The sequence below is a fragment of the Salmo salar genome, chromosome ssa03 (assembly GCF_905237065.1).
Source record: "Salmo salar chromosome ssa03, Ssal_v3.1, whole genome shotgun sequence".
Taxonomy (NCBI): domain Eukaryota; kingdom Metazoa; phylum Chordata; class Actinopteri; order Salmoniformes; family Salmonidae; genus Salmo; species Salmo salar.
In genome coordinates this window covers 66,991,709-67,017,547 of record NC_059444.1, presented here as the reverse complement: position 1 = coordinate 67,017,547, position 25,839 = coordinate 66,991,709, and the positions used below count along the sequence as shown (strand labels likewise).

General features: G+C 43.7%; 2 protein-coding genes across 9 annotated transcripts in view; one reads left to right on the top strand and one right to left on the bottom strand.

Annotated features, from left to right (window-relative positions):
* Positions 1 to 7,173, bottom strand: part of LOC106601175 (RNA binding protein fox-1 homolog 2) — a 45,981-nt gene extending 38,808 nt beyond the window's left edge. For 2 of the 5 annotated variants that reach the window (XM_045715166.1, XM_045715164.1), the window contains exon 1: positions 6,195 to 7,164. In XM_045715166.1, the coding sequence (XP_045571122.1) occupies positions 6,195 to 6,440 (246 nt within the window). In that variant the 5' untranslated portion in view covers positions 6,441 to 7,164. Of the gene's footprint in view, positions 1 to 6,194 lie in introns of all 5 variants that reach the window. The other 3 variants (XR_006769209.1, XM_045715165.1, XM_045715163.1) reach the window with 3 other exon arrangements.
* Positions 7,174 to 12,368: 5,195 nt separating this feature from the next.
* On the top strand, positions 12,369 to 25,782 carry cd9 (CD9 molecule). Of its 4 annotated transcripts, none has more exons than XM_014193133.2 (9): positions 12,369 to 12,547; positions 12,779 to 12,892; positions 19,632 to 19,734; positions 20,007 to 20,104; positions 21,563 to 21,637; positions 21,816 to 21,917; positions 22,064 to 22,153; positions 23,362 to 23,445; positions 24,292 to 25,782. In XM_014193133.2, exons 2-9 carry the CDS (start codon positions 12,827 to 12,829, stop codon positions 24,364 to 24,366), a joined length of 693 nt encoding a protein of 230 aa, XP_014048608.1. In that variant the 5' UTR covers positions 12,369 to 12,547; positions 12,779 to 12,826; the 3' UTR covers positions 24,367 to 25,782. The 4 variants fall into 4 exon arrangements, with proteins under 4 accessions (XP_014048608.1, XP_014048610.1, XP_014048609.1 ...); XM_014193134.2 differs by having other exon boundaries at positions 12,413 to 12,547; positions 12,806 to 12,892; NM_001123541.2 differs by having other exon boundaries at positions 12,494 to 12,547; positions 12,801 to 12,892; positions 24,292 to 25,779.
* Positions 25,783 to 25,839: the final 57 nt, after the last annotated feature.

The window sequence follows — 25,839 nt, the reverse complement described above, 5'->3', positions numbered from 1 at the left end:
GGAGGAAAGAGGCTGAGACCCACCGATGAGGAGGGGCCAGAGGAGAAACGGGGAAGACCACAGCCAGAGGAGAAACGGGGAAGACCACAGCCAGAGGAGAAACGGGGAAGACCACAGCCAGAGGAGAAACGGGGAAGACCACAGCCAGAGGAGAAACGAAGGGAAGACCACAGCCAGAGGAGAAACGGGGAAGACCACAGCCAGAGGAGAAACGGGGAAGACCACAGCCAGAGGAGAAAGGGGGAAGACCACAGCCAGAGGAGAAAGGGGGAAGACCACAGCCAGAGGAGAAACGGGGAAGACCACAGCCAGAGGAGAAACGGGGAAGACCACAGCCAGAGGAGAAACGGGGAAGACCACAGCCAGAGGAGAAACGGGGAAGACCACAGCCAGAGGAGAAACGGGGAAGACCACAGCCAGAGGGCCGAGACCAAAGGCCAGAAGAACCAACAGAGGGTTCAGCCACAGAACCTGAAGAGTCAACAGATGTCGAGGACACCATCATACACACACTATGGTTGTGAAACAAGAACATTTCAACCATGGAAACACACATGCAGGGTATTTATTGTTCTCCAAATCCTACTCGTTCCCTTTGTGGACGGGGATGTGGAGAATAATAAATGGGTGGAAGCAGTGACAGACATAGGATTACAGGGGAAGGGGAACACATCTGGCACACGGGTAATGATTTTCCAGAAACCCACCTCCACAGCCTTTCTGTGGGGAACCCAGGTAGTACCAATTGGAAAGAATGATTTTGGATGTTAATCAACAATACTAGGGTTCGACAAAGAAAAAGCAATTATACGATTCTGATGTTGGTCACTAGGGGGAAGGAAGCAGCATGGGAAGGAGGATTATCCAATAAGTCAATAGGTAACAGTTCAGATGCAGCTAAAGGATTTAAGGAGGGTGGATCCATTGAGAGTAAATGGAAAGGTGGACGAAGGTTCCTAGCGAACAACCAGGTAACATTTCCCAGCTGATTAAATGCATAGGACCTCCAAAAGTACAATGGAGGGAGTATCTGACGGGTAGTAGATGATGTGTTGACAGGATTAAAACCCACAATAACTCCCCCTGTTTGTATCTGCAACTCTGGGAATGTGGATGTAGGAAACACCACTACTTGCCTGTCTTACACAGACCTAAAAACGGATACCAGTAGTTTTGGTGTACTGGATGGGCAACAATTGATAACTTGGGTAAATATGTCAAACATAGGCAAAGGCATGGGGACACCTCCGGATCATTTCTGGATCTGTGGGGGTAAAGGCTACATGTTCCTCCCCATGGGATGGAAAGGGTGTTATTATCTGGGGAAAACTGAACTGACAGTAGCAACATTACTTGCTTTTGAGCTGCTGAACAGTTCACTGCAAATTAGTATCAGATCGAATGGCAGAGCTAAAAGAGCATAGGCTCAAAATAATGAGGCTTATGGACATGTGCTGTCTCAGGTAGAGACAGCCCTAGTAATGTTTTCAGGTGCAGGAGTTGAACTAAAGGGTAAGGGGATTAACAATTTGAAATACTCCATGCAGGCCCTTACTAATTTGAAAGTACAGGGTTTTACTCAGTTGTCACTAAATGTGCAGAATTTGAAGGCAGTAGTGACCAGAGACGAAATGGCACATATTGGCTAAAGACAGAGGGGCCTGCAGGGCCCTTGGAATAGACGATGAGGATTATTGTGTCATGTTGCTTCCTGACTCCTGTGACAACATGACAGCTATTATCAATGACCTGGCCAAATTAGGTTGTACTCTGGGAAAATCTGACAAATTGGACACTGGTTTAAGGGTGTATTTTCACGTGATGGGTAAGGTAATGACATGATTGTTACACTTCTGGTTGGGCTACTGTGCTTTGCTGTTGCTTTCTGCATAATAAAGTGATTGGCTAAAAATACTGTTGAACATTTGAGGATGTGACAAGAAGGGAGCAAACTTACTTCATGTGGTAGAAGGAGGAATGGGAGTATAGACAGACTCACCCCACCACCACCAGCATTCCAGGAACCTCAGGAGTTGTTTCTCCCTTTAGCAGGCCATCCCTGGGATCAAATGGATCCGGGGGATTGCCAAATCTGTTTCATTTCAGAGGAGAATATTATGATTGATGGTGTGAGACTCTGGGTGAGTCTCAAAGGGGGGAATGATGGGGTCAAATTGGGGTCATGATAGGGCTGCACCAAATGTTTGATGTATTATAATAATTGATTATAATATGTTTGATCTTTGACTTCTGTCTACAGCTGTATTTTGATGAAAATTGTTATGATTTATAAGTGCACATTTTGAGTGTTCCTTATTTGTTAAGTAAATAAAACAGAGCACAGAAAAACTGAATCAACAGAACAAAAACAGGGAGGGGAAAGGGGAATGAGGTCAATCAAACAAGTAGAGAGGGACAACACTTGACGGGGCACAGAGAGCGTTTAAGTAGTGAGCAGCAGAAGTGAGTGACAGAGTGATGTGTGATGCTGTCTGGACAGTACAGACTATAGCATACATGACCCATGCCAGAGGAGTGAGGTGTATGCTATTCAGCCCAGCAGTGTCCGGGCTCCCTCTCCTGCATATAACAGCCCTCTCTTTGTCTCCCCCTATCCACTTCCTGTTTCATCTGGAACCAATTTCCCCCTCGTGCCTCATCCCCTGGGGGAACACACTCCTCAGTGCGCCGCATTAAAGTGGGAGAGCCGCCGAACGGACAGTGCTGTATTCAGCAACACACGAGGTAAAAACACTGGTAGTCTTCAAAGGCTGGACAGTGGAGAACTGATGAAGATGCGACACACTGAACATTTGAAAGGACGCTGGCAATGGCAATGTAAACCCGAGTGAGTGTAACTGACAAGGCACCATCAGTGGGAAAACAATGTAGCGCATCACTTGGAAACCAGAACTACCCCACACGATTCAATACATAACAAGGTTGCAGTAAAAAAAATAAAAATAAAATTCTAGTAGAAAGGCAGGATGAAGAGGGAGGAGTTTAGGTTAGAACAGGGGGAGGGAGAGGAGAAGAATTTGGTAACATCTGGAATCAATCTGTCTGGAGGAAAGGGGGAGGGAGACGAATGGGGGATGGAGGAAAAAGAAAGAACAAGAGAGTGAGATGGAAATTAGGAGAGAAAGAAAGGGGTGGAAGAATGTGGGGATTAAGAAAGACAAAGACAAGAAGTGAAAAATACAGCAAAAAGAAGAGACCAAGAAATGGAGACAATGACTCATACTCCAAGAATGTCATGTGACTTATATTTCCTTAAATGGTGGGGGAGGGGGTCTGAACTTGATACTCATTGTTAAAACACACATACACACACTTTCTTTTGCGGGGCATATGGCGCTTTGGCCAAGTATGCATATCAGGCCTGCTTTGAGTTTGAAGTTTTTCAAGCTTTTATTACGCTCAACGAAAGTCATGAGACCCTCTTTCATGCAGATACAGACAGTAATTTAACAGGGTACCATCCACTTTGGTATTAATTACACACATTTACAGTAGAGGGGTAGTTATGAGGTGTGGCTGCTCTGAGGGCCAGGAGTTCCAGACTATATGGATCAGAAATGTACAGACACACCTCATACAGTGACTTTCTCTCTGTATGCTCTACTAAAGGGCGTTGCTCTGCTGGGTTTTTCTCTCCCCGACTTTCTATTTTAGGAAAAGTTAAAAAGTTGAGAGTTGGAGCAAATGGGCAGAAAAAGAGAGCAGTGGAGGGAGGAGGGCAAAATGGCATGAGGTCAACAGATGGTGAGGGAGGAGGGGGATGGGGAAGAAGGGATGGAGGGCTCAGACAGAGGGGACAAAAAGAGGAGAAAGAAGACAGGATGAATCAACGTTACCGACAGGGAGACATTCGCGGGCGGAGATGGAAGTACATATGACAGTTTGGGGGCAGCGGGGTAGAAGGGGAGGTGACAACAACATGACAACAATAACCAGTGTCCAGAGTTAACATGTGAGTGTAAGTGGCAGGCCCTGCATCTGATTAAATGAGTGACGGACTGTAAAAAAAGGGGGAAAAAGTTTGAGCACTGTTGTGTTGAGCAACATCTTGAAGAGAATTTTGAGCTTATCTCAAGGGGTGAAAGGTCAAAGGTGACACCGCTGCATTGCGCTCAAAGTTCAGTGACAACCATTAGTGAGTGTCCACTAGTGTGCTGCACATTATAACTCCTACTTTTTTCTTTGGGGTTTTAATGACAGCCAATGTTCCCGCAATTACTAGTCAACATTCCCTGGTAGCCTGATAGTTTCATAGAATACTGCACCTTTGGAGCTTATCTGTGCAAAACTGTATCATTTTAATGGTTTGTTTATATCGTAGTTTCCCCCTCAACACTTGCCCACCCTCTCCCACCTTTGCTGTCCTCCCCTTGAAGCGATCAGTCTGGTTAATGCTCTCTCCTAAATGAGCTTTGATCTCGTTTAGCGCGACACAAAGCCTCTTTACTGCCAACGATAGGATAAATCTGCTCTCGGGGAGCCGGAGGGAGGCATATACAGCACACTGTACACTATCAGGCTGGTCTAGGGCACATCAATACTGCATAGTGGGGGGAGAGAGAGAGAGAGAGAGAGAGAGAGAGAGAGAGAGAGAGAGAGAGAGAGAACGGTTGGGACAGTGAGCAGGGGTGGGGAGGTTTGTCTCACTGGCAGTGCACACTCAAATTCTATGGACCAGGAGTCAATTAGCAATCTGGAAATATGCCTTAGGGGGAGGATGACGGAAACAAAAGAAGAGGATGGAGATGAGGACACTCCTCTCTCATTTAATATGTCAGCCATGATTTAGGCTGTTACCCATCCTGTCCTCTGGGTAGCAATGAATATCAAATAGCTATCCATCGCCGCACCAAAAATATTTAGTGAACTCATCTTCTCAGCACTGAACATGATGTCACCTACAGGACTGGATGATGTAATCCAGTCTAATAACATTAAGCACCACCATTGTAATTTCTTAATTTTTACCTTTAGTTATCGTCAAACCTCACCTAAGCTGCATAGAGGATTTTTCTACATCTTTCTCCTTCTCTCGTATTAATGTTCTCTCTCATAGTGTATATCCTGCCTTCTATCCTCCTGTTTCTTCCCTCTATCCTGTGGGCGTATTTCCAGCCTGACCCACAACGGCAGAAGATCAATATAAGTGATTGGCAGCGAGATCCTGTTGCACCTCTCATTGTCACACCATCTACACGTAACCTTTTGTCATCACCATTCATCCATTATATGGTGTGAGGAACATGGCCTGCCCATTTGTCATTGCAATAGATATGCAGCAGTACCAATTAAAGCATTTTCCCAATCCCCAGGATTCAATTATCCACAGCTGACCCTGAACCATGTTTGACTGCTGCCTCAAACAAAAACACTATGTCAGCTATTTTCAATGATGCTTACGGATACTGTATGTGCATGTAATATCACTGGTTAGCCGAAGAGCAGAGCACTGTTGCTATGCTGTATCAGCAGTCAAGTCATGGAGAGGCCCATAGCTAGAGGCAAGGTATCCTAAACCCCTTTCCTTCCTACTCCCTTATTCACGAAAAGGGGTCTGTTCTTTGTCTCTCCCATAATGACCCCTCCCCCAACCTCCTGTCTCTCTCCTCTTTTTAGCAACTAGCTCCAATCACAGACCAGGGGGACTGGCACAAATTACTGTTCCCAATGCAGGTACCCTCCTGTATCGGAGGCTTTGATGTGATGCCCATCGACAAAGACAGACCATCATGGTAAAGGCGGGAATATCAGTGTGTACATAAGTGCAGTGCACGTAAATGCATGAACGGCCCTTGTGTATCGTCGGATCTATGCTGTAGCTTAACTGTCATTGCCGATAAACTGTGGGCTATCATATTACCTTTGTCTCGGCCATAATCATGGTGTTAGTCTAGCTGCCACGAGCACAGAGCAATGTGCAAGACACGTTTAGTACCTAGATTGTAATTCTACCGCACGTTCGTTACTGCAGTTGATGCGACGAGGCATGCTATTGATAGGTGGGCCTGCCTGTCAGCAGAATCATGATGTTCTTGAAACAATAGACGTAACGTGCTACTGAAATGAAATCATTTAATACAGGGGTTACAATGTTGTACACATTCAATGAAAACAGCACATCGAACGGAAACAAACAACAATTTGGCTTAATTTGTTGATATTCTACTCCTTACCTGTCCAATGTCACCAACACCCACCGTCCCGTCTATCCTTGGCCGTTTGCACTCTGCTCCTACTAATTCAGTCAAAGCTGCAGCTGTTTGCTCAGGATCCCCTCGTTTCATTCCCCGGACTACTGCTGCTGGACCCCCGGTCGTGTTCACGTGGGGACCGGTTGCTGTATCAATGTCCTTTTCCCGGTCCATCATTCCCCGAGTAACGGGTAACATTATGGATGCGACGTCGGTCGACATTAACATTGGACGGCAGCTAGTCTACACTTACAAGTCTAGCTACCTTTGACTTCTTCCCTATTCTGGGATAAGGAATGCTATTCCTTGAATGTGCAAATAGCTGATTGTAGCTGGTCTTCTCGGCCAAATGTATTGTACCGCTAGCTAGATTGTTATTGTCTAATCAATACAGAACACCATGACCATGTGTGGCTCGTGCACATTTCACACAATTACTAGCCTTAGAAAAATAGTCACAATAGAACACGTAAACCAAGTAAATACAAAACACAAATTTCTTGCTAATTAGCTAGCTACACATTCCGCTACCTCGTAACAGTAGCTAACTAGCTAGCTAACGATACTTTTTTTCTCCGCCCAATATAGAAAATGTTAGGAAATTATTTGAATCACTAATCTTCTCCTTGCGAACCAATGCGCCCTCCGCTCCCAACCAAATATATTTTTAAGCCCTTCTTTGCTTCCACCTTCTCTTTCTCCTAGCCTTCTTTTTACCACCGTTCTTTTTCTCGCAGTATGTTCAATGAATTCTAGTGGCGTGTTCGGACTGGCGAAGAACACGATTTCCTCTCTATCGTGTACGTCCCGATTGGTGTGGTATGGAACGGACCGCAGAGAGTACACTGATCTGGTGTCAGTTTGTTTTATTTTCCATGTGCTAAGATTACGATAGGGGTAAACAATTTAGACGGGTCCTAGATCTGCCGTCTCTATATTCCCCTCCTTTTCCTCTGTCGTATTCCCTCCTGCACTCCCTTCTCTTCTTTTTTTACCATAACATACACAGTGGCATTTCATTTAGAGTAGCCTACCTCAAATGTATTTTTAGGACTTTTGTCATTACCGAAATATTACATTTAAATAATTGCATTTCGTAAACATTTAAACGTGTAAATTTGTATGTTTATTTTTAGGGGATTGTTTGCGTGTAAATATGAGACGGCTTGCCACGATTTATGGCGAAGTATTTATCCTCTTTTTCCTTTTTCTTTACGACTGCGCGCACGCACCCCTCTGCATGCAGCTTTCACGCTTGAGCGAGTATCTCAAGTCAAGGAATAGAACAAGGAACCGAGTGTAAACAGTTTCCCCCCGACGCTTTAATTGACTTTCACTAGTCAGTTGGCGGTGATATAGCTAATGAAGCAGAGGGGGAGGGGTTATAAATAAAGAAGGAATAGATGGGGTAGGCCTAAAATAACACACAACTAGCAATTTAACAATGTAGAATACGAATGGGTGAGGAAAAGCCGCAGGGTAGTATAGGCCTGGCTAAACACATGTTAAAGGTGATCTATTTTAAACCACTCAAACCTAGGCAACTTCAAAGGCGAATTATCTTACAGGACTGATATGAAAGCATATTTTTTTATGATAGTGCGACGCCTGGTGGATATCAAACAACTTAATCAATGGACATGCAAGTAACAAGTTTCACGTTTTTAATGTCACATGCACAAATCCAGGGAAATTATTTCTTGCAAAGCTCTAAACCCAACAAAACTGTAATGAATAACAATGTAATAAGAAATAACATAAGGTAGAACAAAAACACACGAGAAATAAAAAATAAGAAATAAGAAGAACATGAGAAAGTAAGTAAGAACACTATATACAGGGTCAGTCAGCTCCAGTACCATATTTACAATGTGCAAGGATACTGGAGTGATAGAGGTAGATCTTTGTGCTCCCAAGTGGCGCAGCAGTCAAAGGCACTGCATCTCAGTGCTAGAGGCATCACTACAGACCCTGGTTCAATTCCAGGCTGTATCACAACTGGCAGTGATTGGGAGTTCCATAGGGCGGCACACAATTGGCCCAGCGTCGTCCAGGTTAGGGTTTGGCCGGGGTAGGCCGTCATTGTAAATAAGAATTTGTTCTTAACTGACTTGCCTAGTTAAATAAAATATAAATCAGTGGGAGCTCATAATAATGTCTGGAATGGTGCAAATGGAATGGCATCAAACACATAAAAACCATGTGTTTGATACCATTGTGCTCCAGCCATTACCACAAGCCCGTCCTCCCCAATTAAGGTGACACCAACCTCCTTTGGTAGATATGTATAGGGGTAAGGTGACTAGGCATCAGGATATATGATAAACAGAGAAGCAGCAGCATATATGATGATTGTATGTGAGTGGGTGGGTGTGTGTGTGTAAAGTCAGTATAAATGTATGTGCATATTATGTGTGTGAGCAAATGATGGCGTGAGTGTTTGTGTGTGTGTGTTGGAGTGTCAGTGTGCGTGAGTGTATAGGGAGGGACCTGTGAGTGTGCATAGAGACAGTGCAAAAATAAAATACAAGGGTCAACTCTGATAATCCGTGTAGCCATTTCGTTAGCTCTTTAGCAGTCTTATGGCTTGGGGATAGAAGCTGTTCAGGAGCTTCTTGGTGTCAGACTTGATGCACCGGCACCGCTTGCCATGTGGAAGCAGAGAGAACAGTGTGGTTTAGGTGGCTGGAGTATTTAACAATTTTCCTTGCCTTCCTTTCACACTGCCTGATATAGAGGTCCTGGTTGGAAGGGAGCTCAGCCCCAGTGATGTACCGGGCTGTCCACACCACCCTCTGTAGTGCCATACAATCGAGGGTGGTGCTATTACCATACCAAGCAGTGATGTAGCCAATCAAGATGCTCTCAATAGTACAGCTGTAGAACGTTTTGAGGATTTGAGGGCCCATGCCAAACCTTTTCAACCTCCGGAGGAGAAAGAGGCGCTTTCACGCCTTCTTCATGACTGTGCGCATGTGTGTAGGCCATTTTAAGTCCTTAGTGATTTGGAAACCAAGGAACTTGAAGCTCTTGACCCGCTCCACTGCAGCCCCGTCGTTGTGGATGGGGGCGTGCTCGCCCCCCTGTTTCCTGTAGTCCACGATCAGCTCCTTGGTCTCACTGACATTGAGGGAAAGGTTGTTGTCCCAGCACTACACTGCCAGGTCACTGACCTCCTCCCTGTAGGCTGTCTCATCGTTGCCGGTGATCAGGCCTACCACCGTTGTGTTGTCAGCAAACTTGATAATGGTGTTGGAGTCATGCGTGGCCATGCAGTCGTGGGTGAACCGGGAGTACAGGAGGGGACTAAGCACACACACCTGTGGGGCCTTTGTGCTGAGGGTCAGCGTGGCGGAGGTGATGTTGCCTACTCTCACCACCTGGGGTCGGCCTGCCAGGAAGTCCAGGATCCAGTTGCAGAGGGAGGTGTTCAGTCCCAGGGTCTTAAGATTGGTGATGAGCTTGGAGGGGACAATGGTTTTGAACGCTGAGTTGTAGTCAATGAACAGCATTCTCACATAGGTACTCCTCTTATCTAGATGGGTGAGGGCAGTGTGGAGTGCAATTGAGAATGCGTTGTCTAAGGATCTGTTGGGGCGGTATGCAAATTGGAGTGTGTCTAGGGTGTCTGGGATGATGGAGTTGATGTATGCCATAACCAGCCTCTCAAAGCACTTCATGATTACAGATGTGAGAGCTACAGGGCGGTAGTCATTGTGGCATGAAGCCTTAGAGTTCTTGGGAACAGGAATGATGGTGGTCATCTTAAAACGTGGGGGTTACAGACTGGGACAAGGAGAGGTTGAACATTCTCTCACCCTAACCTAACGTAGCAAGTGTAAAATAATCTCACCCCAACAACAACTAGGGAAAGTAAATGCATGCGAGTAATACTATCAGTGAGCTCAAAAAGTATTGGGACAGTGACAATTTTGTTGTTGTTTTGGCTCTGTACTCCAGCACTTTGAATTTGAAATGATACAATGACTTTGAGGTTAAAGCGCAGACTGTCAGTTTTAATTTGAGGATATTTTATTCCATATCAGGTGAACTGTTTAGAAATTACAGCACTTTTTATACACTGTCCCCCCCATTTTAAGGGACCAAAGGTATTGGGACAAATTCACTTATGTGTATTAAAGTAGTATAAAGTATTTGGTCCCGTATTCCTAGCACGCAATTACTACATTAAAAGCTTTGACTGTAAAAACTTGTTGGATGCATTTGCTGTTTGTTTTGGTTGTGTTTCAGATTATTTTGTGCCCAATAGAAATTAATGGTAAATAATGTTTTGTGTCATTTTGGAGTCACTTTTATTGTAAATAAGAATATAATATGTTTCTAAACACTTCTACATTAATGTGGATGCTACCATGATTACGGATAATCCTGAATAAATTGTGAATCATGAGTGAGAAAGTTACAGATGCACAAATATATCCCCAAGACATGCAAACCTCTCACCATTACAATAACAGGGGAGGTTCGCGTTTTGGGGGGGGATATGATATTTATACCTCTGTAACTTTCTCACTCATCATTATTCACGATTCATTCAGGTTTATCCACAATCATGGTAGCAGCCACATTAATGTAGAAGTGTTAATTGCAATGGAAAGGAGAAGAAGCATGTGATATAACAGGCCAATACTTTCTGCAGCAGTTTCAGCAATCCATAAAGTGCATACAAGTTCAATCACAAGTAGTTATTGACACTACTCCAATCAGGTTAGGGTTGGGGGGGGAAACTAAACTAACGGACAGCAATACTTCTATTGCTACTTACAGCTATTTTTGCTCACATGTACGTTACATGTAGTTAAATAATTATAGATAAAGTATATTGCTAATTTATTCAAGTGCTGGATTTTCACCCACAGTGGCCAATCCACCAAGTTATTATTTTAGTGGTGATTTAATGGTCACCAAAATTGCGGCATCAATTGCTGTGTCTGTGATAACACTCACATTTTTATTGAAAGCAAGAACATCACAGCAAAAAAAACCCATCAAAGATGAACAAGCAACAATCAATTCAACCCTATCTCTACTTCACCTTTGTGATTGCTCCTCCACAATCCCTTCAGCATCACTACTTCAGAAAACATTATTGCAGCCACTTTGAGATGGGTGTCCATCAGTGCTATCACAGCCCTCTCTTCAGCAGCCACTGAACCTGCTATGAGCTTCCAGGGGTCATTCCATTGTCTGCTTTGGCCCAGGGAGGGCAGGCCAGATATAATTCTGTCCTGTAATATCATGGATTTTTTTATTTGTTTTATTTGTTTAACACTTTTTGGGTTACTACATGATTCCATATGTGTTATTTCATAGTTTTGATGTGGTCACTATTATTCTACAATGTAGAAAATAGTCAAATAAAGAAACCCCCCCCAGGACCATGCCTTAGGACTAACTGGCCTGATGGCTCCTGGCTGTCCCCAGTCCACCTGGTTGTGCTGCTGATCCAGTTCTGCCTGTGGCTATGAAACTCTGTTCCTGTTCACCAGACATGATACCTTGTCATGCTGCTGCTCCAGTTTCAACTGTTCTGTCTGCAACTATGGAACCCTAACCTGTTCACTGAACATGCTACCCTGGACCTTCTTTTTTTCGTACTCATTTTTACATTTTAGTCATTTAGCAGACACTTTTATCCAGAGCGACTTACAGTAGTGAATGTATACATTTCATACATTTTTTTTCTCCATACTGGTCCCCCGTGGGAATCGAACCCACAACCCTTGCGTTGCAAACACCATACTCTACCAACTGAGCCAGACGGGACCTCCTGAGGTGCTGGCCTGTTACACCCTCTACAACCACTGTGACTATTATTTCACCCTGTTGGTCATCTATGAACGTTTGAATATCTTGAAGAACGACCTGACCTTAATTGCTTGCTGTTTGGGGTTTTAGGCTGACGTAAAAATGGCTTTATAAATACATTTGATTTGATTATGAAAGGCCTATATGATATACTGTGTGTGGCTATAACTGTACAGTACACTCTTATCTGCTCATTATTACTTGCACAACACAACTGCTTGTCGCATAACACAAGTGTTTCCCAGAACTGGGCAAAAATAAGTTTCATTTCTCCATCATTGCCACCCCCCCGTCCCCCCCCGTCCCCCCCCCCGTCCCCCCCGTCCAGTCACTCAACAACCTAATCCAATCAGATGGTTCAATCGGACTGGGGGTTGGACTTAATCCAGATGAAATCCAACAATAAATTGTCTTCTTCACTCACATCGTCTGAAATTTAAGAACGGTTTGTTGTCGAAGTTGCATGCTGCAGTGTGAAGAGACTGGTCTGCGCGCAAAGAATCCAGGTAGGTTTACGTTACATTTCCCTCACTGTAGCTCGAGGTAGAAGATCAAACTGTTACAACATTTTTCTAATGAAAGATTAACCTTGCAATGATTCAACTCTGGCTATGATACTGTATAGTTAACTAAATACTTCCACCAACCCTCGACACATAACACCGCTTGCCCCCCCCCCCCCCCACACATATTGTAAACATTTAGATGTTTGAACATCTTCAATTATTTTCCACCAGACTGTATTTCTGACTTCCTTAGTGTAGCGTGTAAGCAAACCTTTGGTAATGGCATTGGACGGATGTGGCCAGCTGTGCAAGTGTATCCTCCTCCTTTTCAACATCATTTTTGCCGTAAGTATCCACAATCTCACTGTAACTGTAGACCTAATGGTAACACCTTGGTATCTGGTGTGTATGAGAAAGATAAGGGGGCTGGTGTCAAATTTAAATTAATTGTGGTACGTGAATAGTTCAAATGTATTTATTTTAATTTTAACTTTATTTAACTAGGCAAGTGGGTTATAACACGTTCTTATTTACAATAACGGCCTACCCGTCATTGGGCATTGTCTATTTATCTTTGATCAACCTAAGCAGCATTTGCCATTTGCTGATTTGGAAATACACTTTGTTAAATTCAAATAATTGAATCACTTATTGAAATTTTGCCCAGAACCTTGCTACCATCTCTGTATGGGAAATACATTTTCACTGCTGTTATTAAAAGGCTGCATGTATTGTCTGTCTGACTGATTAAACCACTTTCCCATCAAAGTACCAGCTCATGTCTATTGCTCACAGTTGTCCATAAAATTGGTGTCACATGCCCGAATATAACTGGTGTAAACTTTACTGTGGAATACTTGCTTATGATCCCTTCCCTTGCAGAGTTTAAAAGAACAATACAAATAAAATAGTAACACAAGGAATAAAATATTGTTCAGCAGTCTAATGGCTTGGGGGTAGAAGCTGTTGAGGAGCCTTTTGATCCTGGACTTGGCGCTCCGGTACCGCTTGCCGTGCGGTAGCAGAGAAAACAGTCTATGACTTGGGTGACTGGAGTCTCTGACAATTTTATGGGCTTTCCTCTGGCATCGCCTATTATATAGGTCCTGGATGGCAGGAAGCTTGGCCCCCCGTTCGCACTACCCTCTGGAGCGCCTTATGGTCAGATTCCGAGCAGTTGCCATACCAGGCGGTGATGTAACCGGTCAGGATGCTCTCAATGGTGCAGCTGTAGAACCTTTTGAGGATCTGGGGACCCATGCCAAATCTTTTCAGTCTCCTGAGAGGGAAAATGTTTTGTTGTGCCCTCTTCACGACTGTCTTGGTATGTTTGGACCATGATTTTTCGTTGGTGATGTGGACACCAAGGAACTTGAAACTCTCGACCCGCTACACTACAGCCCGTTGATGTTAATGGGGTCTGTTCGGCCCGTCTTTTCCACACTGCCAGTTCTCTGACCTCCTCCCTATATGCCGTCTCATCGTTGTCGGTGATCAGGCCTACCACTGTTGTTGTCAGCAAACGTAATGATTGTGTTGGAGTCGTGTTTGGCTATGCAGTCGTGGGTGAACAGGGAATACAGGAGGGGACTAAGTACACACCCCTGAGGGGCCCCAGTGTTAAGGATCAGCGTGGCAGATGTGTTGTTGCCTACTCTTACCACCTGGGGTCGGCCCGTCAGGAAGTCCAGGATCCAGTTGCAGAGGGAGGTGTTTAGTCCCAGAGTCCTTAGCTTAGTGATGAGCTTCGTGGGCACTATGGTGTTGAATGCTGAGCTGTAGTCAATGAACAGCATTCTCACATAGGTGTTCCTTTTGTTCAGGTGAGAAAGAGCAGTATAGAGTGCGATTGAGATTGCGTCATCTGTGGATCTGTTGGGGCGGTATGCGAATTGGAGTGGGTCTAGGGTGTCCGGGAGGATGCTGTTGATGTGAGCCATGACCAGCCTTTCAAAGCACTTCATGGCTACCGACGTGAGTGCCAAGGGGCAGTAATCATTTAGGCAGGTTACCTTCGCTTCCATTGGCACAGGGACTATGGTGGTCTGCTTGAAACGGGTAGGTATTACAGACTCGGTCAGGGAGAGGTTGAAAATGTCAGTGAAGACACTTGCCAGTTGGTCGGTGCATGCTTTGAGTACACGTCCTGGTAATCAGTCTGGCCTAGCAGTGTTGAATGTTGACCTGTTTAAAGGTTTTGTTCACATCGGCTACCAAGAGCGTTATCACACAGTCATCCAGAACAGCTGGTGCTCTCGTGCATGCTTCAGTGTTGCTTGCTTCAAAGCGAGCATAAAAGGCATTTAGCTCGTCTGGTAGGCTCGCGTCACTGGGCAGCTCGTCTGGGTTTCCCTTTGTAGTCCGTAATAGTTTTCAAGCCCTGTCACATCTGACAAGCATCAGAACCGGTGTCGTAGGATTCAATCTTAATCCTGTATTGCCGCTTTGCTTGTTTGATGGTTCGTCTGAGGGCATAGCGGGATTTCATATAAGCGTTCGGATTAGTCTCCTGCTCCTTGAAAGCGGCAGCTCTAGCCTTTAGCTCGATGCGGATGTTGCCTGTAATCCATGGCTTCTGGTTGGGATATGTACGTACAGTCACTGTGGGGACGACGTCATCGATGCACTTATTGATGAAGCCGATGACTGAGGTGATTTATTCCTTAATGCCATTGGATGAATCCCGGAACATATTCCAGTCTGTGTTAGCAAAACAGTCCTGTAGTGTCGCATCCGCGTTATTTGACCACTTTCGTATTGAGCGAGTCACTGGTACTTCCTGCTTTAGTTTTTGCTTGTAAGCAGGAATCAGGATAGAATTATGGCCAGATTTGCCAAATGGAGGGCTGGGGAGAGCTTTGTATGCATCTCTGGGTGAGCATTTTCTTCTTTGCTTATGACCTTATCGAGTTGGTTGAGAGTGGTCTTAGTGCCAGCTTCGCTTTGTGGTGGTAAATAGACGGCTACGAATAATACAGATGAGAACTCGCTTGGTAGATAGTGTGGTCAACAGCTTATCATAAGGTACTCTACCTCAGGCGAGCAATACCTCGAGACTTCTTTAATTATTAGACATCGCGCACCAGCTGTTATTGACAAAAAGATACACACCCCCACCCCTCATCTTAGCAGAGGTAGCGTCTCTGTTCTGCTGGTGCATGGAAAATCCCACCAGCTCTATATTGTCCATTTCTTCGTTCAGCCACATCTCGGTGAAACATAAGATGTTACAGTTTTTAATGTCCTGTTGGTAGGATAATCTTAATGGTAGGTCATCAATTTTATTTTCCAACGATTGCACGTTAGCAAGAAGAATGGAAGGCATTGGGAGTTTACTCGCTCGCCCCCGGATTCTCAGAAGGATCCCTGATCTGCGTCCCCTTTTCCGGTGTCTTTTCTTCACGCAAAAGGCGTGAATCTGTGCCTGTTCCAGTGAAAGCAGGATATCCTTCTCGTCGGACTCGTTAAAGGAAAAAGTTTCTTCCAGTCTGCAGTGAGTAATCGCTTTTCTGATGTCCAGAAGTTATTTTCGGTCATAAGAGACAGTAGCAGCAACATTATGTACACAATAAGTAAAAAAATAAGTTGTACAAAACGCAACAAAATTGCACAATTGGTTGGGAGAATGTAAAACGTCAGCCATGTTTTTCAGTGCCATCTTTTAGAGCATGCGTGTGTGTGCGTATGTAGTGTACACAACACACACACACACAAGTTCATTCCATTAGTGAATTTCTCCTTCATTAATGGAAGTGAGCGAGAAGTTTAGTGTCATGTTAAGTTTCAAAATGTTGTCGTTCATCCAGACAACCTCTTAGGTTGTGTTCAGGCTTTTTAATCCAATCAATGTAATACGAATACAAAAGAAGCAACAAAACATTTACCTTGCTGCTGAAAAGCAGGCCTAAATCATAAAAAAAAAATATATATATATATATATATATATATATATATATATATATATATATATATATATATATATATTTATTTCACCTTTTATTTAACCAGGTAGGCTAGTTGAGAACAAGTTCTCATTTACAACTGCGGACCTGGCCAAGATAAAGCAAAGCAGTGCGACACAAACAACAACAACACAGAGTTACACATGGAATAAACAAACATACAGTCAATAACACAATAGAAAAAAGTATATATACAGTGTGTGCAAATGAGGTAAGATAAGGAGGTAAGGCAATATGAGATATGAGCCGACAGTTGCAAAACCACAGACTTACTTCATCATTGGGGTGTGGTTAGTTCACTTTACCAGCTAACTGATATTCCAAGCAGGGGAATTCCAAATAAATGAATCAAAAGTAAGAAACGAAACCAAAAACTTAAATAGCAGTGTAGAATCACACAGTTGTGCTGTTTAATTCATTGAACTAGTTTATTCCTAGCCCCTGGTTGAGGAAGCTATTCTGTTCAGTATTTATGCTAATGCTATTTTGTGCTTTGAAAGGAATGCCTATTGTGAAACATTCTTTCTTTATGTCTTGTTTATCTAGCTTTCCCAAACTAGACTATATTTATTCGTAGTCCATTTTTGCAAAACAGTGCTGCAGCTGACATTTACATTTATATTTAACCTTTATTTAACTAGGCAAGTCAGTTAAGAACAAATTCTTATTTACAATGACGGCCTACCCCGACCAAACCCTAACCTGGACGACGCTGGGCCAATTGTGCGCCGCCCTATGGGACTCCCAATCAGGGCCGGGTTGTGATACAGCATGGAATCGAACCGGGGCCTGTAGTGACGCCTCTAGCACTGAGATGCCTTAGACCGCTGCGCCACTTGGAGCCCATGACTGTCATCATGTTACCAATCATCGTTCAAAACTTCAAAACAGAACATTTCAGGAAATGGAAAAAACTGCCATATTCTCCCATTAACAAACATACAATTATGAAACTTCAGAAGCAATTTTGAATACATTTCTTGGTCCTAGAGTCATGAAATGAAATATTCACAGTTCATTGAGGGGAGTTACTGCTTTCAGTTTGAAGGAAGTTGCTAACTAGCGTAGCGCAACCGCTAACGAGCTAGTATGCTAGTAGATACCATAGACGTCCAGCCATTGTGCTAACGCTAGTTAATATTGGTTCCTTCATACTCAGTGCTTGACTTGGGCAGAAACTCTCCTCAATTGTTTTCCTGCTTGAGCTTCTGTTCCTCTTATAGAATATTAGCTCAAGAGTATTGTGGAGCTCCTGCACCTAAATATAAACAGTACCGGCACCCAAAATGAGTTCTGGCACCTACAGTGGCAAGAGAAAGTATGTGAACCCTTTGGAATTACCTAGATGTCTGCATAAATTGGTCATAAAATTGTATCTGATCTTCATCAATAGACAAACACAGTCTGCTTAAACTAATAACACACAAACAATTATACGTTTTCATGTCTTTATTGAACACACTGTGTAAACATTCACAGTGTAGGGTGGAAAAAGTATGTGAACCCTTGGATTTAATAACTGGTTGACCCTCCTTTGGCAGCAATGACCTCAACCAAATGTTTTCTGTAGTTGTGGATCAGACCTACACAACGGTCAGGAGGAATTTTGGACCATTCCTCTTTACAAAACTGTTTCAGTTCAGCAATATTCTTAGGATGTCTGGTGTGAACCGCTCTTGAGGTCATGCCACAGCATTTTAAATCAGGTTGAGGTCAGGACTCTGACTGGGCCACTCCAGGTGTATTTTCTTCTGTTGAAGGCATTCTGTTGTTGATTTACTTCTGTGTTTTGGGTCGTTGTCCTGTTGCATCACCCAACTTCTGTTGAGCTTCAATTGGCGGACAGATAGCCTAACATTCTCCTGTGTTGATAAACTTGGGAATTCATTTTTCCGGCGATGATAGCAAGCTGTCCAGGCCCTGAGGCAGCAAAGCAGCCCCAAACCATGATGCTTCCTCCACCATACTTTACAGTCGGAATGAGGTTTTGATGTTGGTGTACTGTGCCCTTTTTTTCTCCACACAGTGTTGTGTGTTCCTTCCAAACAATTCAACTGTAGTTTCATCTGTCCACAGAATAATTTGCCAGAAGTGCTGTGGAACATCCAGGTACTCTTTTGCGAACTTCAGACATGCAGCAATGCTTTTTATGGACAGCAGTGGCTTCTTTCGTGGTATCCTCCCATGAACACCATTCTTGTTTAGTGTTTTTCGTATCATTCACTCGTCAACAGAGATGTTAGCATGTTCCAGAGATTTCTGTAAGTCATTAGCTGACACTCTAGGATTCTTCTTAACCTCATTGAGCATTCTGCACTGTGCTCTTGCAGTCATCTTTGCAGGACGGCCACTCCTAGGGAGAGTAGCAACAGTGCTGAACTTTCTACATTTATAGACAATTTGTCTTACCGTGGACTGATGAACATCAGGACTTTTAGAGATACTTTTGTAAACCTTTCCAGCTTTTATGTAAGTCAACAATTCTTAATCTTAGGTCTTCTGAGATCTCTTTTGTTCGAGGCGTGGTTCACATCAGGCAATGCTTCTTGTGAATAGCAAACTCAAATTTTGTGAGTGTTTTTTATAGGGCAGGGCAGTTCTAACCAACATCTCCAATCTCGTCTCATTGATTGGACTCCAAGTTAGCTGACACCTGACTACAATTAGCTTTTGGAGAAGTCATTAACCTAGGGGTTCAAATACTTTCCCCAACCAACACTGTGAATGTTTAAATTCTGTATTCAATATAGACAAGAAAAATACAATAATTTGTGTGTTATTAGTTTAAGCACACTGTTTGTCTATTATTGTGACTAAGATCAAATCAAATTTCATGACTAATTTATGCAGAAATCCAGGTAATTCCAAAGGGTTCACATACTTTTTCTTGCCACTGTATTTCAGTCCAAGTCAAGCACTGTTCATCATTCTGGATGTAGAGACATGTAAATGGTATCCATGAGTTCATCTGACTCTGGGGAAGTATTGCCAAAATCCCGAAGTATCCCTTTAATACTAGTACATCTTGTACACTATTTGTAACATATTGTGTGAGACTGATCTTTAGGTATGCTTTCACAACCTGTTTCATGCACAGTTTTTGTGGTCTCTTCCTCTGATAGCTGGTGGGTTTTGTGATGTTCGGGTTGGGCTTGTGGCTGAGATTCAGCTCTGAGACCAGAGGACTTTTCAACATAGACCTCAACACGCAACAGTTTGTCAGCGGTGAGCTCACACAATTCTGCTCTACTAATTTCAGCCCCAGATTTGTTGGAAAACCTTTTGCAGCTGTATGCCATGGATAGACTATACAACTTTAGGTCACTTTATATATTTTATTACAGGTTTATAAACTAATAATTACTTTATTAATGACTTATAAATATTTTAAAACCATTAATAAAGTTAATCTCTTAAGTGTTACTGACAAATTATTCAAATCACCATTAGTGCTGAACAGCTAACATTGACAAATCTCTCTCTCTCTCATACTGTAGTTGTGTCAGTGTTAATTGTGTTAGGAGCAGTGATGTTGCTCGTGGCTGTTTTCGGAGACTATGGAGCGTGCAATGAGAATAAGACTGCATTGGAAGTGGTAAGCTACAACGAAAAGAAAAACGGCAACCATTTTCCATTAGTTACACTACACTGAAGGGGGGGCACGAAGTATTTAACAGCCCTGATTTAGAGGCTTGAGTGGGCAGAGGTAGGTAACCTTAGTTCATTCAATTGTCCTCAAACAAGTCAAGGAAGATCAAAAGACTGAAACGTGAGACCAGACATGCTTTCAGAAACCAGGTGTGGATATTCACCCATTTCTAGTGACCAACCAACCCTTCTTCCACATGGAACATTGGCGTCTAAGAACATACATATTAGTTTAACTTCTTACTTTCTAGTGAGGAACTCTTATTATCTAAACTTGTTCAACCCAATATTTTGCCCAAAGCCCTTACCCACAAAGCACCGGTGGAAATCTAAGCTGTCACATGGAGCGTATGGAATGTTGAGTGAACCTGCTGCTTTTTCCCGCCACTCTCTGGTTCTCCTTGCTGCACCTCTGACCTCTCTCTCTCAGGGGCCTAGCAAGCACTTATTGTCATCAATCCCTCAACTGATCCACTACCTCAAGAGCCATGGTGCACTTTGCAACCATAGAGGAGCACTGGGAGTCTCACCTCTTGGTCTGAGAAGGCCAGAGACTTAAGATCCCATTTAACAAGGGCTCGAGATAAGAAATTCTTACTTCCTGTGTGAAGCTTTGCTGCAGGACATTTTTGTGAATGACTAGCTCAGTGGGTGACCTGTTTCCTGGTTTAACACCATTCCATGGGTATAGCGACAGGTTTCCAGTTCTTAGGGATAGTGAGTTCAGGGAAGAGGTCAAAGGCTCTAACAAAGTTTCTAGATTTGGAAAACACTTTCACAGCTTGAAATAACCCAAACTATTATTATTATTAGCTATTCCCCTACGAAACACACTACAGTCCAAGATGTCAGAAACAGATGATGCAATTATGATTGCTTCGTATCTCAAATTGACAAAGATTGACAAAGCAATGCGCTTACTAATTTACAGCTATGATGAGCTGAAACTTGTTTTTGGCTGCAGGTTCAAGGTAGAAATCACAGTGAATGATTTATCTTGCCCAGAGCTTCCTGTTGCCATTTTGAGGCAGCGGTTGCTTTCACTCTGTGGTTTATTATTGGATGCATGACTGTGAGCGTGTCATACAGTATGTGATCTCTCTCACATTAAATTCAGAACTCAGGTTGAGGAATGTCATTACTTCTATGCTTCTGTAGCTTGTGAAGATAGCCAGTGATTTATTTTAGAGGCACATAGTAACCTTCACACAGTTTCTCAGAAAGGTCATGGTCTTTTCTCATTGTCGCAACTTCAAATTCAACTTGATTTATTGTGCATACATTTAACGTCACAACACAAATAAGAAACAAGTCAATTTAAAGGACAGTTTATACATATACAGTGATACTGTGGTTTTATGTGTGGTAATTCATAGAGTATGTGTCTTGTTTTCCTGCCTCTCAGTCTTCCTGCCTGCTGTCTTTCCTGACTGTATTAGTGATTGGAGCCGGTGGGGGAGCCTACGTGATGAGCGATGAGGTGAGAGAGGGAAGGGAAAAGGGGAGCGAGAGAAAAGGATTAATGATAAACAACTTAAAGCCAAGGCTTCCCTTTCACGCAGATCACCAAACCCTGTGCTATTTCATGAAGTGGTAGTAGTCAACAGTGTAAGTCTACCTCATGTGTTGTTGTCTTGTCTTTGTGCTGTGCTGTGCAGGTTGGGAAGCAGGTGGCAATATTCTATACGACTGTGTACGCTCAGTATCTGGACAAACAAGACCCTGGCTTGGCTGTTACCCTGTCCATGTTCCACAATGTGGTAAAGACCAAACCTATTCCCAAACTATTAATAGAATCACAGCTTTAGTTAGGCACATTTCACTCCATCATAGCTAATTCAATCCACAGCTCTATAACAATTATGTACACATTCTAAATAGCACTTTCCTTCTCTCTTTCTTCTAGTTGCACTGCTGTGGTCTCCTTGGTGGCTTGGACCTCTTGGTCAAAATCACATGTCCCATTACTGGCTTTTTGGGGACCTTAGCTGTCCCTGTGAGTGTGTTCATCATAGGCCAAATCCTATAAACTTGAGAAACATGAACTTGAACTTCAATGTATTTCATGCATTGCTGTCCATCCAATGGATATTTGTGAGTAAATGTAAGTTACAGGTGCAGGCAGGGTACCACATGAGGGAGGAGGATGTCTTCCTGTAACGCACAGCGTTGAGATTGCCTGCAATGACAACAAGCTCAATCTGATGATGCTGTGACACACCGCCCCAGACCACGGCGGACCCTCCACCTCCAAATCGATCCCGCTCCAGAGTACAGGCCTCGGTGTAACGCTCATTCCTTCGATGATAAACGCGAATACGACCATCACCAATGGTGAGACAAAACCGCGACTCGTCAGTGAAGACCACTTTTTGCCAGTCCTGTCTGGTCCAGCGACGGTGGGTTTGTGCCCATAAGCGACATTGTTGCCGGTGATGTCTGGTGAGGAACTGCCTTACAACAGGCCTACAAGCCCTCAGTCCAGCCTCTCTCAGCCTATTGCGGACAGTCTGAGCACTGATGGAGGGATTGTGCGTTCTTGGTGTAACTCAGGCAGTTGTTGCCATCCTGTACCTGTCCCGCAGGTGTGATGTTCAGATGTACCGATCCTGTGCAGGTGTTGTTACACGTGGTCTGCCACTGAGAGGACGATCAGCTGTCCGTCCTGTCTCCCTATAGCACTCTTAGGCGTCTCACAGTACGGACATTGCAATGTATTGCCCTGGCCACATCTGCAGTCAGCATGCCTAAGGCACATTCACACAGATGAGCAGGGACCCTGGGCATCTTTCTTTTGGTGTTTTTCAGTGTCAGTAGAAAAGCCTCTTTAGTTTCTTAAGAGTTCATAACTGTAACCTTAATTGCCTACCGTCTGTAAACTGTTAGTGTCTTAACGACCGTTCCACAGGTGCATGTTCATGGTTCATTGAACAAGTATGGGAAATGGTGTTTAAACCCTTTACAATGAAGATCTGTGGATTTTTACAAATTATCTTTGAAAGGCAGGGTCCTGAAAAAGGGACGTTTCTTTTTTTGCTGAGTTTATGTAAAATAATCTCTCAAGACTGACAAATGACATTTGTTACCTTATGTTTATTCCACTATGGAGGCATCGAGGAGGATGGCCTCGATTTCCATATCTCTGCTCTGTACTGAGCCCAAGGCCCTAACCCGTCCCCCTCTGGTCTCTCTGTCCCCCTGCAGGCCTGCCCCACAGTGATCATCAACCTCCTTGAGTCCAAAGCGCCTCTGGTGATTGGCCTCTTCCTTGGGACTGCTGCTATGATGGTAGGCAATACTACACACAGTTCAGTGGACAAATTCGTTAACCAGGGTATATGTTGCTGCAGGGTTAGAAATGCACTGGTTAGAAGAGAGCAACAGATGGGTGTTGTGTTACACATTGTTCCCGTGCTGAATGTGATGAAACTGATTGTCAGAGGAGAGTTGAAGCAAACCCCAAGACTTAACTGTTTTCGTTTTTCAACCCTCTGCTTCTCCTTTGTAATAACCCCTACCTTCATCTGTTTCTCCCATCCTTTACCATCCCTCCCTTCAAATCACTCTTCTCCCCCTTCCTTTCCCTCCTTTCAGATCTTGGCCCTGGTGTGCATCTCCCTCCTCAGGAAAGAGATCCAGCACTCCCAGTCCTCTCCCCTACATCCTCCTCTACTACTGTCCCCCCCCCAACCAGGACCCTGTGGTCTTTACCCCACTTCCCGTCATCATACCTGTGGCTGATGCACTAACTCCTTACTCCTCCATCTTTATTTACACCAATGATCTATGATTCTTTCCTCGCACACTCACAGATCCTCTTTCCACTGCTCAGTAAGGTCAATGTCTAGTCTTACTGCAAGCTATCCATCTTCTACTGTTAAATGTCTGGAATGAGTGTGTCTTCAATTCACACACTATTTAGGTACATTTGCTTGTCTAAGGCAATATTTTAGGTGGGGATTTGCACTCATGAATCTCACCCTGTTACTTCATGTGGTCTAATCCTGAAGGTGATGGGGGGCGATCGCTCACCCTGTTACTTCATGTGGTCTACTCCTGAAGGTGGCTGTGATCGCTCACCCTGCTCTCTTTCTCTGATCCCATTCTGCTTAACCCTTTCCTCCCTGCTCCTAGATCACAGCCGTGGTGTGCTGCAGCATCCTCGTGAAACAGATCAAGAGGAGTCACCTCTCTGCCCCCGTGTACTGAGGGGACAGGACCACCATGTTCAAACATTTCTCCATTGAGACCAAACCAGATGGTTGTCATTCAGTGACCATCACCCCATTCTTTCACTTAATACTTCTGGAGAGGCGCCCAATAAAAATGGATGTCCTAATTAGCTTGTATTCATTTGCGTAGCTGGACAGGGCTCTAGATCCTCTGGACGTGCTTTAGCAGGGCTCAGAATGAGACCACACCATCCATTTAGATGACATATGAACATTGCAGACAAGATACTGTTGCTCAGTAGCTCAGTAGCAGCTGTTTGTTCTGCCCCTCTTCCCACTGTAGTCCTTAATCTTCATATTTTTTACCTTTTTAAAAATCACTTACCAAATGTATATAGCTGCTCTTGCTGACAATGCTGCTTACATGAAAGGGACCATTTTATTAAGATAGTCATACGGAGCATTGAATGAGGGCACTGCTGTAATCAGACAAGTGAAGCACGTTTCAAAGTTAAAATATCCATAGCAATGTACTGCTGACAGAATTAGCATCTTAACATGATCTTAGACTGTTAGGAAATTAATTTACAAGGATTTAACTGCAAACTGGATTAATCCGTAGTTGGTTCTCTATGCCAAATGAAGTACATTTATTAATAACATCTAATCATTCTACACAATTACAATACTAATCCCAACTCCAGCTCCACTTGTACGCCCTGAGGTGATACGAAAGACTGATTTCTTCATTCCATGTTTGGATGTTGACGTGGGATGATATCATATGCAAAGTTGAGTCAGGAATCCTTAAATATGTCTCTAACGTTCTGTTTGCTTGACTTCGTATGCTATTACTTTGATGCCGATGTGAAATGGCTAGCTAGTTAGTAGTGGCACTCGCTCTGAGACCTGAAGTAGTTCTTCCCCTTGCTCTGCAAGGGCCGCGGCTTTTGTGGTGCAATGGGTAACGATGCTTCGTGGGTGTCAGTTGTCAATGTGTGCAGAGGGTCCCTGGTTCGAGCGAGGAGAGGGACGGAAGCTAAACTGTTACACTGATTTTTATAAGCAAACATTTTTGTAATTTTGAGTCACTCCAATCGCAGCGGATGTGAACCTTATTGCTATTGGGAATCATATCGCCCTGAATGCCCCGTCAAGCAGCAGTTGTACTGGAGGCTGTTGAGTGTGATAGAATAAACACTTCAAATGGAGTGGCTTGGTACACAAGCCAAAGTGTTGCCCTGTAAATGCAGGCCATGTCAGGCAGGAGTAGGCCAAATGGTGTACCTAACCAGGTCAAGTGTCTTGTAGGAAGTCTTAATTTATGAGAACTACAATTTCCAATGTTTTTTTTACACTGAGTACCGCTTATGTTCTGTTACAAGCTAATACTACTGACTAACTTGGCACCAAATGTGGAGCTTTTTGTTAAAATAAAAAAAAAAATGTCTTCCTCCTTGTCTGATGTCATTGTGCTTACTGCATGACTGAATAAGTGCTGGAGAAAAAC

Coding starts and splice junctions, on each gene's coding strand:
- cd9 (XM_014193133.2), top strand. CDS start 12,827: ATGGCATTGGACGGATGTGGCCAGCTGTGCAAGTGTATCCTCCTCCTT. Junction 12,893..19,631: donor TTTTCAACATCATTTTTGCC/GTAAGTATCCAC, acceptor TTCCTCTGATAG/CTGGTGGGTTTTGTGATGTT. Junction 21,918..22,063: donor TGTCCATGTTCCACAATGTG/GTAAAGACCAAA, acceptor TCTTTCTTCTAG/TTGCACTGCTGTGGTCTCCT.